This window comes from Rattus norvegicus, chromosome X, assembly GCF_021556685.1.
Source record: "Rattus norvegicus strain SHRSP/BbbUtx chromosome X, alternate assembly SHRSP_T2T, whole genome shotgun sequence".
Classification (NCBI taxonomy): domain Eukaryota; kingdom Metazoa; phylum Chordata; class Mammalia; order Rodentia; family Muridae; genus Rattus; species Rattus norvegicus.
In genome coordinates, this window is record NC_141554.1 from 22,034,115 (window position 1) to 22,048,022 (window position 13,908).

The 13,908-nt window shown below is 41.1% G+C and overlaps 1 protein-coding gene across 1 annotated transcript in view; it reads right to left on the bottom strand.

Moving 5' to 3' along the window:
* Nucleotides 1–623: 623 nt before the first annotated feature.
* The window catches only part of Dgkk (diacylglycerol kinase kappa), a 129,308-nt gene continuing 116,023 nt past the window's right edge, over nucleotides 624–13,908 (bottom strand). Inside the window, exons 19-28 of the mRNA XM_087601157.1 lie at nucleotides 13,550–13,646; nucleotides 13,241–13,348; nucleotides 12,503–12,616; nucleotides 12,022–12,156; nucleotides 10,710–10,870; nucleotides 9,780–9,921; nucleotides 8,042–8,128; nucleotides 4,458–4,568; nucleotides 1,709–1,832; nucleotides 624–782 (exon numbers count right to left, since the gene is read on the bottom strand). Of these exons, the coding sequence (XP_087457283.1) occupies nucleotides 703–782; nucleotides 1,709–1,832; nucleotides 4,458–4,568; nucleotides 8,042–8,128; nucleotides 9,780–9,921; nucleotides 10,710–10,870; nucleotides 12,022–12,156; nucleotides 12,503–12,616; nucleotides 13,241–13,348; nucleotides 13,550–13,646 (1,159 nt within the window). The 3' untranslated portion in view covers nucleotides 624–702. The remainder of the gene's footprint in view (nucleotides 783–1,708; nucleotides 1,833–4,457; nucleotides 4,569–8,041; nucleotides 8,129–9,779; nucleotides 9,922–10,709; nucleotides 10,871–12,021; nucleotides 12,157–12,502; nucleotides 12,617–13,240; nucleotides 13,349–13,549; nucleotides 13,647–13,908) is intronic.

The following is a 13,908-nucleotide window of genomic DNA, read 5'->3' on the forward strand; positions in this document are numbered from 1 at the left end:
GAAAGGAAAGGAAACCGAAGGGGAGGAAGATTAGAGAGAAGGAGGTTGTGGAGGAAGAAGAGAAAAGTGAGAGGAGAGAAGAGGAGGACGAGGAGAGGAGAGAAGAGAGAGAAGAGTCCTATATCTACAAGGAAAGTTTCACATAGTCATTGTAACAGATGAGTGGACAAGCTCCAGGACCTTGTTCTCATCTTCTTAAGCCAACTAGGAGTCATCTTTTGAAATTCAAGTTTCAGTTGGCAGGGATTGGAGGAGAAACTCAACCAAGCCTGAACACCCTGCCCCTTCCTCATCTTTCTGAGAGTAAGTCATTCATTATTCCTTGGTATCAACAGTTTCTTTCTGAGTGAAATAACCCCATTCTAATATTTCCTAATGAGATGCACTCCTCTACATTCTTATAGCTCCCAAGCCATTTATAAAGAGCCTGTCCCAATAAACACTATAGGTGCCCAAGATACACAAAGAGAAGGAGAACTGAACAAGACAACTCGGAACAAGAATCTTTGGCCAACGAGAAAAATGTAACCCTCTAAGGAGATCTGATTAAGTCCAGGGAAAATATATTAGTATAAGGATTTGGATGGCCTTTCTTGGTGGTGCTCGTGTTTGTTCTGAAATAATTTAGTTCAGCCTTTATTGAGGTCTTGAGAGTTTTTAGTAGAAGTCTGTATTATGATCTCTCTTTCCAGCTTTCAAGGACTATAGTTGAGAACTTGAAGGTGTTGGAGGGTCATCATCTTTTGCTTGCTTGCCACGATTTCTGCGACGCCAGAACTTGCCTTCAGAGCAAAAAAAAAAAAGTATAGAAATAATGAAGTGATAAGGCTAATCCTTTGCCAGATGCTTAAATGTATAAGCCACAGAGAGGTCAAAGTGGCTGGAGACAGACTAGTTTTCTCCTATAGTAGTAACCATCTTGGTATCATAGAGAAAGTCACCGGACACCATACAAACTAAATGCAAGTAAGGTTAATGTTTGGAGCCTGATCATCTGTGCAACTACTATGGACTCAGCCTAAGTCTACAAAAATACTTTCAAAACACTAGAGATTTCTGAATGTCAGATTCTTCACGAGTCAAACCAGTTGGACTACAGCCAAGAAAAGTAGAGTTAGAACCAAACGATTTTCTCTTGGCATCTGTAAAACCTTTCTTCATTAAAGCCAAACCAACTGCTCCTCTCTCACTGTGCTCTCACATATCTGCTCACACTCTATCTTTGAAACATCCATGTTGACTAAGCCTCAAATTTAGGAGAGACCATGGGCACCAGGATCAGAACACTACAAATTCTACTAGGGTGTTCTTTTGAGACCCATTTACATTTCAACAATACTTCAGACTAATTATAAGGAAGAATGGTATAAAGAACAAAGTCTATATGAGTTTTATCCCCATATCCAGGGACTCTACAATGGGGATAAGGGATTTTGATGGTACAATGAACCTGTCCCTAAGCCTTAGGAATGGGTCAAGCAGTTCCTTTTGGCCATAAAGCACACACAGGACCATTCCTTCACAGGTTCTCCTGTTACTGGTCATTATCCCATATCATTCCCTAACTCCTTTGACATTACCTAATACCAGCTTTCTCCTGGATCCTCCGTTTACAACTTGCCCATGGACATTTCTAAGGGTACTTTCAGGTCTCTTGGAGATATCCAAGCTATTGTTTCTGACCTTTATGACTGTGGAAGAGACTTACCAAGAAAACCAGGGAATCTTTGGCTTGATTTCGGCTTTCCTCCCTCTTCTCGTTTCTTCTTCCCCAACTTGGGGAATTTCACTCTAAACCTTCGACTTAAACTGTAAGTGTCAGAAGCCTGTTCCTGGGAAACAACAGCAAGAGTAAAGTCAAACTGTTAGTTGCCATTCTGAAATAATCCTATAGGCTCTTTGAAGTGATTGACAAAAATGGTTAAAGGAAGTGGATATATCTACTCCCAGGTCAGGTAGGAGAGTTACCCCTACTCACTAGTCACATACCTTAATAAAGAAATTGAACTTTAGCAAGAGCTCATCCTATATCGTGTACCTTGATAGTTATATCAATAAATGCTCAAAACAATACACACACATATATATTTTTAATATATGCACATTGGCAAAACATTTAGTTAAAAAATCCAGCAAGAATGCAGGCAAGCACTCCATGGAGACATGCAGGCTGGGATCAAGGCAAAAATCCAGGAGCCTGTGTGGTTGCCATGAGGGGTGAGTTCCAACCAGTGGGCCCACCCAGCCATGAGTACCACCTGGTGCTTGAGCATCCTAGAAACATGGCTATTACTATTCCTGGATTAGAAGTGAAGCAAAGGCTCAGAATTAGGGGGAGGCTATGCAAGCAGGGGAAGGGAAAGCCGAAGTAGAAATGAACAAAGCTATATATTTTTAAAATAAGGTTTCTTTTAAAAGAAGAACAGAGTTTTAGAGGTTACACATTTCATGTGAGGTCATGTGGATTATTGGAGTCATTACTGTTCATATGGCATTTCTTTATAAATTATAAAAATATATTCCATCTTTCACACCTACAGTTGAGAGCCCCCTTTTAAGCCCCTCAGTCAAGTACCCTAATATATGGAAGACTCCGCCTCACAGGCTACCTCTTTTCCCATATCATGGGATTCTTTAAAGAAATTTCTTAATTTTCAATGTAAGTTCTTTGCTGTGCAGACAATATGGGCTCTGTAATTCTAATTCATTCTCCAGCTCACATCTCGCTTCTGTAAGAGCATTTTTATTTTACTTCTGTTCCTAGCAAAATGATTCTGAAGTTGATTTATTGCCAGGAAATCTAGTCAGACACATTCCAAGATGTTTTGAGATAATCTACCTTTCGGGATTAGTTATAGCTTCAGTCCCATCATAAGAGTACAAACCCGTCACCCTACTCTTCCTGCACTGATTCCCATTGGACCCTTTCTTCTCTGTGCTGCTCCGGGCTGAATATCCCAACCTTAAGAACAGATATCTATAAACAACTTCAGGAAAGAGCATAGAACCTTACCCTCACTCATTCTAGCTTTGAAAAGCCCAATAAATGATTGACTCTTGTTCTGTTTTCCCCCAGAAAAGTGGGTCTGGATCTTCTGTAAGGTAAGACTGTTGAACATCTACAACACTTCCTTGGCTTATTTCCAATCAATCTACTTCCTCTCTTCAAGGCTTTAAGTCTATGGAAATACTGGAGCTCAGAAAATAGATTTTTGTCCCAGGTGTGGAAGATTCACATATAAACTGGGACCCCAGGGTATAGGCTGAATTTGACTCATTTCTCTCGATATTCAGCTAGTTTGCTTAGGTAAGGGAGCTCACTGCGAGGTAATAATAGAACAGAAAGTTGGAATTTGCTTTGCTTCTTGTCTAACAGCATGTCTTCCTTCCCTACAGTGCTACTGATTAAAACATGAAGTATACAAGGCCTTGTAATGTAATCACCAAAGACATGCAAATTGGTAAACCTCTTAAGACAGTGGTTCTCAACCTTCCTCATGTTGGGACCCTTTAATACAATTCCTCATGTTATAGGAATGTTTCATCATGTTTTCATTGCTACTTCATAACTGTAATGTTGCTCTTGTGAATTGTAATGTAAATGTTTGTGTCTTCCAATGGTCTTTGGGTATTAGAAGCTCTGTTTTAAAACCTGAATTTGCATATGATTTTTTCTTCTTACTGTTGCACTATTGTAAACATTCCTATATGACTTACACGTATACAACTGGAAGTTGGAGTCAGAATATAGCTATGAGGAGGCGGGGAAGGATTTAAAATGAATGTTTTTATGATAGAAAGTTTTTGAGACTATTTCTGTCAGATCATAAAGGGAATACTTTACCTTGTTATAGGTGACCATCTTTGGAATACTTGATTTATGAAATGAATATAGGATTGAAAGTGTTTTCAATCTTAGAAAGGTACTCAAAGTAGTCCAAATAATGGACAGCCTCTCTGCAACTATATTATATCTGTTGCAATGTTTGATTTTCCTTTTATAGCACATATTGGTTGGGAAAGAGAATGGGGGAGGAGGTAGCAGCAGGAAGAGATGCGTTTGGGAGATTAAACTACCAATATGGCCTAGGTATCAGCCATTTGCAACAGTTCTCTGTAAACTGGTATGGCTGTGGCAGCATGTACCAGATAACGCCTAATGCTAGCAGAAGACACCGAGAAGGCAGAGTTTGTAGCCTGGAGAACAAACTGATCTTCCTTATTCTCTTTTGCTTTAGAATGGGTCATCTGTCTGGTTGTTTTTCCATGGTCTCCTACTTGTTCATGTTTGCTGCTTTGTTCTGTCCATTTATGATAAGGATATTTGGGAGGAGGATGCTTCATTAATACTGAAGCTAAAAGTTGCATTGGGCCTCTGTTAACAACCATCCCAAATAATGACCACATACTGTGAAATCTTACACCAAGGAGAAATTCCCACCTCCCAGTTTACTCACCTCTGGATAAAAGATTTGACTCAACCAGCCAATTGCCAGTATCCTTCTCAACTCCATATTCATGGCATCCAAGGCAGTTTCTAGCATGGCCCGATCCTTAGCGTCTCTCAACTGGCATAGACAGGGAGAAGAGTAAGTGTGAGTTTCCTAGCATTCTGCCTTAGACTCTACTCTGAATCCATGCTAGTGGCTAAGGCATCATAAAAGTGACATACTGTAGCTCATTTTGGCCAAGAGATCATTAAGGGTGACAAACCGTAGCTCATTTGGCCTATAATCTGATCGTTTACTTCTCAAGAGTAGCTTTAGACGGCTCTTCTTTCCCAACAAGATCCATGAAATAGTCAGATGGCTCAGGTCTCCTTGGAGATGGAAATGCTCAATGTCACAAGTGAAGGTCTTTTCTCCAGCATGAATTAGCACCGAGATTTCCCTCTTTAGCTTAATGTAAAGAACAAGGGTCTCCTACTCTTGGCTTCCAATTTCCAGAGTCATAACAGTGTCCACCTAAGTACCCGCTATCACTGTGTTCTGAGCACATTGTACATATCATATACTGGGAATACATAATCTCACTTACTATTCCCAATAACCTTACAAGGTGTGATCATTCTCATTTCATGGTTGAGAAAGTATAACCAAAGACGTTTAGTGTTCAAGATTATAGGGCTAGACAGAACCCCTCTAACTTAATAGTTAACCTTTTATACTACCCCACAAAGGGTATATACAGTATCCAGATGCTAGAGGAAATAGTTATTTTATTTCATTTTTTGTTTTGTTTTAGCTATTTTATTATATCTTATAATTTAAAAGATACTTTGTTAAACAAAGGTGACATAGGGAAAGGCTATTTCAACCTTTCCCTTCCTGGCAGAGGATCTCTCCCTCTAGAATGGGGTGTAGCTCCTAGTTCTTTGTTATTCATGATTAAAAACGTATTTTCAGATGGCTTATCCTATATGTTTAGAAAAAGAAATGTAAGTGGTTACTCCTAAGTTCCCAGAACACACCAGATAAATTCTGGGCGGTGCTTTGGAGTCTTAGAATATATTCTTTTGTAAGCATCGCTACGCTCCGTATGAGCAGCGTGGGGAATAACTTGGGCACATGGAAGCACACTGATGTGTGCAGTCCCCGAAAGCACATAGAAATCTACCATGGACTCACCTCCTCCCTACCATGTACTCGGCTTTCAGTTCGGCATTTCTGTGGCCTCTTTCTATTTATGGGGCACTTGCTGCTGGAGCAGTAGCTACTGCCACACATGTGTGGCAGTTGAATGGGCAGGGAATGGATGGGAGGTTATGGCCAGTTAGAGCATGATATAAGAGAGGAACAAATCAATACCAAGAAATAATTGGTCCTGCCTTACAACTTAAGACAATATAGCATGGCTTAGATGCATGTGGCACATGCATTCCAAATAAGGGAAATGGGACTATTGAATGAGATTCACTTTATTATTTTTTTAAAAAAGCTATATTCCTATTGTAGTTCACCCAGATGCCCCCCTAAAGGCCCACACATTAAAGACTTAATTCTCAGACTGGTACTATTTGGACGTAGTGGAAGATTTAAGAGGTGTAGCCTAGTCAGAAGTGTCCTGGTCATTGGGGCTATTGCCTTTGAGAAGGATTGTGGGTCCCTAACCGCCCTCCTTTTCATTTGCAGCCATGAGGCAGACAACTTTAGTCTACCACATGATCTTCATCATGATGCTCTTGCCTTGTAATATGCTAGAGCAAAGATGCAAATTAATCATGGAACAACCTTCCTAAAACTATGAGCCAAAACAAAGCTTTCTCCTTATAAGCTGATTATCTTGGGTATTCGTTACAGTAATGGAAAGCTAATACAGCCCTCTGCCTAAACTACGCTTTTTACCGCCATACTTCCTCAAGAGGAGGAATAATCCACAAACAAAACATGACTTGTACCCATCACATCTCTATGACAGCCTTTCTGGAAATACATGGACACTCTTATACACTTTGCACCTTCTGGCTTCATTTTGATGTCTACACAGTGTGGGTTTCACAGGTCCTACAGGAAGGAAGTATTCTGAAAGCCCTACATCATGGTAGAGTATGTTCAAGTTGGGCTGTTGCTTAGCATGGCCCAATTTCCAAGGTATGAGCTTCAAGAAAACTTGAGTAGCAAACAAGAGGCCAACCTCCCATATTTATCAGTGATGGAACTAAGAATGGCACTGAGTTCAGAATTCCAATTGAAATTATCCAAAGCAAAAATATCCTAGACATTGGACTCAGAAAAATAAGTGATGGTCTGAGTGCTTTTACCATTCTGCTTCTGAGGCAGTGTAACAGTTAGATAAGCAAATGACAGAAGCCAGAAGCCCTTCTTCAAATTCAACTTTAATTAGATCAAAAGCAAGTGCACAACACCTTCTTCAGTGACAACATCAAAGTTGGATAGTTATGATCAGTTGTCTTCTCAAAGTATAGTCACCTTGTGCCCATGCATGGCCATTACCTTATGAGAAACATGTAACTAATGTAATCCTCAGAATCATACTCTATCCACGCTAGCATTTTTAAAGCTCATCTTTTGAGCTCAACTATGTACCAGGTACTGCCAGGCACTTAAGGTACAATAGTTTGCTATTTGTGTAAGCCTTCAAAACAATAGTAGGGACTGCAATTCCTATCTTGAAAAGAGGGAAACTAAAAGCAAAGAGATGCAGTTACACAGTGTTATGGGCTGTATTGTATTCCCCTCAAAAGATGTGTTTAAAGTTCCCAGTACTTCAGAATGTGCCCTCATGTAATTTATAGTCACGGATTTGTAATTCACTGTCAATTTGGGGTCTTAAGAGATAGGTCTGGCCTTAGTCCGTTACTATTAATGGTCCTGGCAGAATATGGCTATATGAACATGGGGACATTGGAGATAGAAACCAAGATTAGAGTGCTCCATTTATAAAACAATGATTAAAAAATCCAGGAAATGACCAGAAGCTACCAAAGGCAAAGGAAATTTCCCCTAGGCATTTTACAGGGACCATGGGCCTGCTGGCATTTTGAGTTTGAATGTTGGAGTTTCCAGAATAATGATAGTAATAATATTCTGTTATTTGAAGTCATATGATACTTGGTACTTAGTAATGGCAGCCTTAGGAAGTTAATATGGAGAGTAGGTAGCTAATTTGGATTTGAGCTCAGAGTTCTCCAAGCTTCTCCCCATTTCCTATTATCGTCTTCATGGTGAATGTGACATTTAAAAACTTGGGATAAGGGTATCTCAGAAGAGCTCTCTCTTTTCACTGGTAGCTACATCAGGTATAATGAGAACAGCATGCATCTAGTTGGCCTAGTCTTGACTCAGGAGACACTGACCAGAAAGAGAAAGGCTTTCATCTAAACTATGGTAGTCCCTGTGGATTAGCATAGCACACATACAGTAGCATATTCAGGTGACAAATACTGGACGGCAGCAGGAATCATCAAGCAAGCCCCTAGTTACAATTATTACATGTCTGTAGTACCCTGGAACCAACTACAAGCTGTGGCCATATTTAAAAGAGATGTTTTCCCTCCCATATTCCAACCCCCTGCACTCACCAAGTTTTCATCCAGGAAAGCTTTGGTGTCATCGTAGAGCCCTTTAAGACTAAATGTAACATCTACTGCATCAGTTCTGCTTAGAGTCTGAGAGGAGACGAAAGGAAAAGAATGGACGGGAAAGGACAAGACAGAGGAGCTGGTTAGTAAGCAAGCAGCTGGCTTCTCCACCAGAAGGTAGCAACAGGGTAGTAGGATACGGCTGTAAGTGTGCAAAGGTAATATTAAAAATATAGCACAACTGGCACAGCATGAGCATCAACCAATAGGAATCGACAGCAACTGCCAACTGATCATCTCTATTGGTGTGCCCTGCAAAGTGGCACAGTACATACAGCTTAGCTTTGGGCATCACTGATTGGATGCAGTGGGTAACAGGAAAATAAGACATTTGTAAACTAGAGGCTAAATTTCAGGAAACTTGTCCTTAGGGGGAAAAAAACTATCTTTCCCAAGGCGGGTAGAAATAGGTCTAAACATATATATCTCTTCTTGAAACTCATGGCTTTTGGACCTCCTTCAGCTAGGATCTGGCCTAAAATAAATATGTTCACATTTGAACATATCCCAATCCTGTTGTATTTTTATCTAACAGTGAAGTTCTCTCTCCAATCCCTCTCCCCCTCCTCTCCCTTTTCTCACTTCACCTCCCTCCCTCCCTCCTTCTGCTCTGTGTCTTCTTCTCCTTCCCTTACCCCTCCCGTGTGTGTGTGTGTGTGTGTGTGTGTGTGTGTACATGCATTAGTCCACGTGTGCAGGTGTGTATCCATGTGTGCATGTATGTGTGTGCGTGCGTGCACACACGCACGCACGCACACACACACGCATGTCAGGGATCATATCCAAGGCCTTAGGCGGGATAAGCAAGTTCTCTGTCACTAAGCTACGTCTCCAAATCCAAATACCGTTATAAAAACAACACTCAAATCTTCTGGCAGTGAGTACTGGCGGGAGATGGAACACCTAATATTAAATGTCTGATCTGGAGCTGTCAAGAGGGAAATAAAAGCATCTTAGATCTCTGGTTCCAATGACAGGTATGAGTTTAGACGATTACATAGGGCATCAACTAGAATGGGGAAGGTCCAAGGCTATGTTTTTGTCCATTTATTAACTATTTTCCCCTGAGGCTGATGTGGTGGCTAGCTACCAGGGACAAACAGTGCTTTTCAGGATGAGGAAATATGGCATGGTATCCCCCAGCAGCCACCTTGGCCTTGGAATGCCTGCATTCTTACCCACTCTCTTACTTTACTTTTCAATCTCTGTGTTGTTATATGTGTGTAAATACATGCATGTGTGTAAGGATGTGTGTGTGTGTGTGTGTGTGTGTGTGTGTGTGTGTGTGTTCTTGTAGAAGCCAGAGATAGCTGCCGTCTTTCTCAATTGTGATCCACCTCATAGTTTGGAGACAGGTGTTGGTGTGGATATAGCACTCCCTGATTTGGCTAGATTGACTGGCTAGAAAGCCTGTGAGATCCTTCTGCCTTCCAGTGCTGGGATTAAGATTCATGCTGCCATGCCTGGCTGTTAATGTGGCTTAGAATATGAACTCTGTCACTCATGCTTGTGTGAGAAGTACATTCCCTACTAATTCATGGCCTCAACCTCTACCCATCAGGTTGCTACCATATCGCTTGCATACATTCCTCATTTAAGTTTTGTTTCACTTTCTTTCCAACCCCCTTTCCTCTAAAGTCTGGTGTTTTATTTCACTTGCTTATTGTCTCCCCCTTACCTCAATGGGAATGCAGGAAGCTGCCCCTGCTTCATTGCCACTGTCTTGGCTATAGAACACATCATTCAGTATGGTAGCACTGGCATTCACAGAATCCATGAGGACAGACACATGCTGGTGGACCTTGCTTAGGTCAGTCAGTCTGTAAGAAAGCGAAGACGTAGGTGAGTTCACTGTTATGGATTTAAGATGTGAGGAGCTCACACTCTGGAACATGGGTTAAAATGGAGATCCTCAGTACTGCATTTGAACTCCCTCTTGCCTCTTGCTATTTCTGTTTTTCACTAGACATCCAGGGATGCTGGCAAACAGTTTTATTCTTCTGTAAGTATTTATCTTTGTTCATCTTAGTTTAGCTTGGATTTAGATACTGGGAAATGGAATAGGATGAGAAACAAAAATAGAGGAGCAGAGTTAGCTCTTGCTGAGACTCAAGGGCTTTCCGAGAGTTAAGAGCAAGCATAAACATATAAAAATGTTTGTTTGTTTGTTTGTTTGTTTATGTGTGTACACATACATGTCAGTGTGTGTGTGCACACATGCAAGTCAGAGGACAAGTTTTAGGAGTTGATTTTCTAGGTCTACTATGTGGGGACCTAAGGCTCAGACACAGAGGGCCAGGTTTAATGACAAATACCTTCACCCTATGAACCATTTTGCTGTCCTGGAATAAACAGTATTATTCCTACTGGGTCTTAGAAAGCAGAGGAAATAAAAATCCACCTCTAGCTTTAATGAGGAATAGAAAACATGGCTTACTGCTCATCACAAAGACTACTTCTTGCATGGATTATAAGGGCCCTAATTTTCAGCACTTAGTGAGATTCCCTTCTGAGGTAAGCTCCCCAGTAGTCAACACAAATCACCTGACTATCTCTCCCTAGCCCTCTTTGGGGTTTCTAGCCCTGTTTTTAAGTTCATTCCTCTTACCTGCTAATGAGGTTTTCTGCACGCCGAGCCAAGTGCTGCATCTGGGCATACTCCCCATCAGAGAGGCTGTCTTGAGATTCCTGGAAATCCAGGTGGGGTGCTGGGACAGCTTGGATTTCAGTATGCTTAGATTCCCATGTTTTCATTGAGTTCTCAAAGTCCTAGAAATGAATATAATGGCAAATTGTAATGACTGTTGTAGCTATGAAGACACATGACAGATTTGTCTATAAGTATGGTGTTTTGTAGGTAATATGGGGTATAGGTGATAAAGGGGAGTGAAGACTTAACTCTTCGTCGCCCCATGCCCCTATTTATATACCTTTTTAGTCAGTGCATCTTCTGTATAAGATAGTTCAGTTTTCGTTGTTAGTACACTGGCTCATGGGATACCAGTCTTGAATGAGTCAAAATGTCTACCCTCTACAATATTACCTATGATGACACGGTAACTGATAGACAGTGGAAAGCTCTCTCTCTCTCTCTCTCTCTCTCTCTCTCTCTCTCTCTCTCTCTCTCTCTCTGTGTGTGTGTGTGTGTGTGTGTGTGTGTGTGTATTGTGATGATATTTAAAGTCAGACATGAAAATTTATTTTTCAGTCCTGCTTTTTCATTTAATAGTGATGTGACAATTCAAAGTTATTTAAGCTCTCAATGTGGATATAAGTGTCTAGTCCTTATAGGATGCTTGGAGAAACCTTTGTCAGGCAATATATCCAATGTGCCCAAAGCAAAGTTGGCATTTCATTATGTGACACTCCATCCCTCTCTATTAGTATTTTTATGTTCACAATTCAAAAAGATGGCCTCCAAGCTCTGAACAGATGATCAATAATGTGACATCTGTGACATTATTGTACCTTTATATTTAGTAGAAATCTATGACATCTGTAAATGCAATATTTGAAGGAATCTTATAGGAGCCCCAAAGAAATCATATTCAATACAGGCACTGTTATTGAAAGAGTATATTTCTTCACCACCAATGCGTTTTAGTTTTCTGTGCTGTATAGGGTGTGTGTGTGTGTGTGTGTGTGTGTGTGTGTGTGTGTGTGTGTGTGTGTATGCGTGAGTGTAGGACATTGTTGAAAGGGAGACAGTGTCTTTTGGGCAGTGTCTCAAGCTTTTAGGACTCACCCCTTTCTATTCAGTTCATTGACTATGGTATGCTACCTAGGAGAATGGACTTCTATCATTCAAGGTGCCTGGAGCAAGGGACATGCAGAGTTCCCTTTGGGGAATTCTTCTCTACTAGAAATGCAATAGCTATGAATGAGGTGACATAGGATCTCAAGTAGGACTTTTCTCTTACCCGATCTCTCATCAACATCTGGGCAGTATTCTTGTATTTAATCTTGATAAGGCCTGGTTTCTGAATCCAGGCTTCCCCATCCACCTGCACAGGGATACCACCTTCACCATCAATAGTTATTATCACCTCACGGCACTACCAGAAAAGAAAAGGACAGAGAACAAGAAGAGAGACAAATTAGGAGACTAGTGTGGACTAATGTGGTATTGGGTCACAGTGAGAATACACATTTGAAGAGATACTGGCAAAAATATGAATCAGATCATCCCAGGAAGGAGCATGTATTATCTATGATCTTTTGGCTTCTTTGGTCCCTGCCACCTCTATCTTCAATAGCAGTCACTACCTTGCTGCCTAACAGAATGCCTACTTCCTCTACCCAGCAACACTTACAAGCAGGTAATTATGAGGAGTAGCTCACATCCTTGGATTGCAGCTGGGAAATTTACCCCATATTTTTATCCACCCAACCCTTGCCTACCTGGGCAATTCGATGATGATGCAGGTTGATGATGCGAGACATGGCCATCTGCACAGAACCAAAGATTGCCACTACCTCTAGCTTCCCATCATCAATTGCAGGGGCCTCATATTCCTAGGGAGGAAGAACCATGTCACAATTCTCCCAATAATGCTTACTTTATCCATACTGTGCTCTGAGGACTACTGACAACATTTTTTTCTAGCACATGAATAAGTGAGAAAATTATACTAAAAGGGAAAACTAAGGTAAGGAAGCCAAGCTTAGAGAAGGGAATTGTGCTTGCAATATATACATTTGAGCTCTTTTGAAGATCAAAACTCATTTCAATTTCTTGCCTGTTCAGTGCAGCAGCACGAATCCCCAAGATCAGTTCTATTGGTTTCATGGACTTCTTATATGAACTCAGAGGATAGACCGAATGACTGCTTTCTGAGGAGATGTCTTTACTGACATACAATCTTGGGATAAAGAACATAGCCTCCTGGGTAATCCTCTGAGTATTTTTCAGGCCTTAGTAACTGGAAAGTCAAAACCCAGGTATCACTTGACATAATTCTAGGGTTCTCATGCTCTGGAATGGCACCTGTTTTAACAAGGGTCTGTTAACAAGGGTTTCAAGCCTATGGCAACTTCCCCCACTGTGCTTCCCATTACGGGCAGCCTTGCGCTTTCCTTTCTGAGACAATTGAGCAGAGTCACTTTTCTTGCCCACCCCATTCCTCATTCCACACTCACTGTGGTTGCTGTGTTGCTTCCCCAGAAGTTGACACCTCCAGCGTAGCTGGTAATGTTGAGCACTACAATGCCTTGAAGGTTTGGCAAGGAGACAGCTTCTCCATCACACTGAAAGAAAAAAGTAGCTCTTATAGCCCACTTTTTCAGATAGAGAGATGGGGAAATGTTTGGTCTTCTCTGCACACTATTATTTCCTTCCCGTGGCTGTGAGTTAGGCTCCTCAGATTTAAATTTTAGAACCAAAGATGTAGTGGAAAGGTAACTTCTGATGTCACAAGATTTCCTTTCTCCATGCCCTTTTCTACTAACCTCGAGGTGTATTCGTTCTTCTAGTTTCCTGTATGAGCGCTGTAGCAGTTCCTTGCTTCCCAGAAGACCATACCATATTTTGTTCTTAAGGCGGCTACTGCATGGAGAGAAGAGTAGAAAAAGATAGAAGGTGAGCGATATAGAAGTGAGTGGATGGAGAAAGACAGGAAGGGGAAAACATCATTCTCAAGTGCCCATTTTTTGTTCAATATAATACTTTAAATGTATTCTTTGCAAAGCTCAAACATACATATAATGCATTTCAGTTGTAGTTATCGGTTATCCCCCTGCCCAACCAATTCTTCTGGGACACGTTTCAAGTTTTTTATCCTTCTTGGTAGGTTGGCCATGCTCTAATA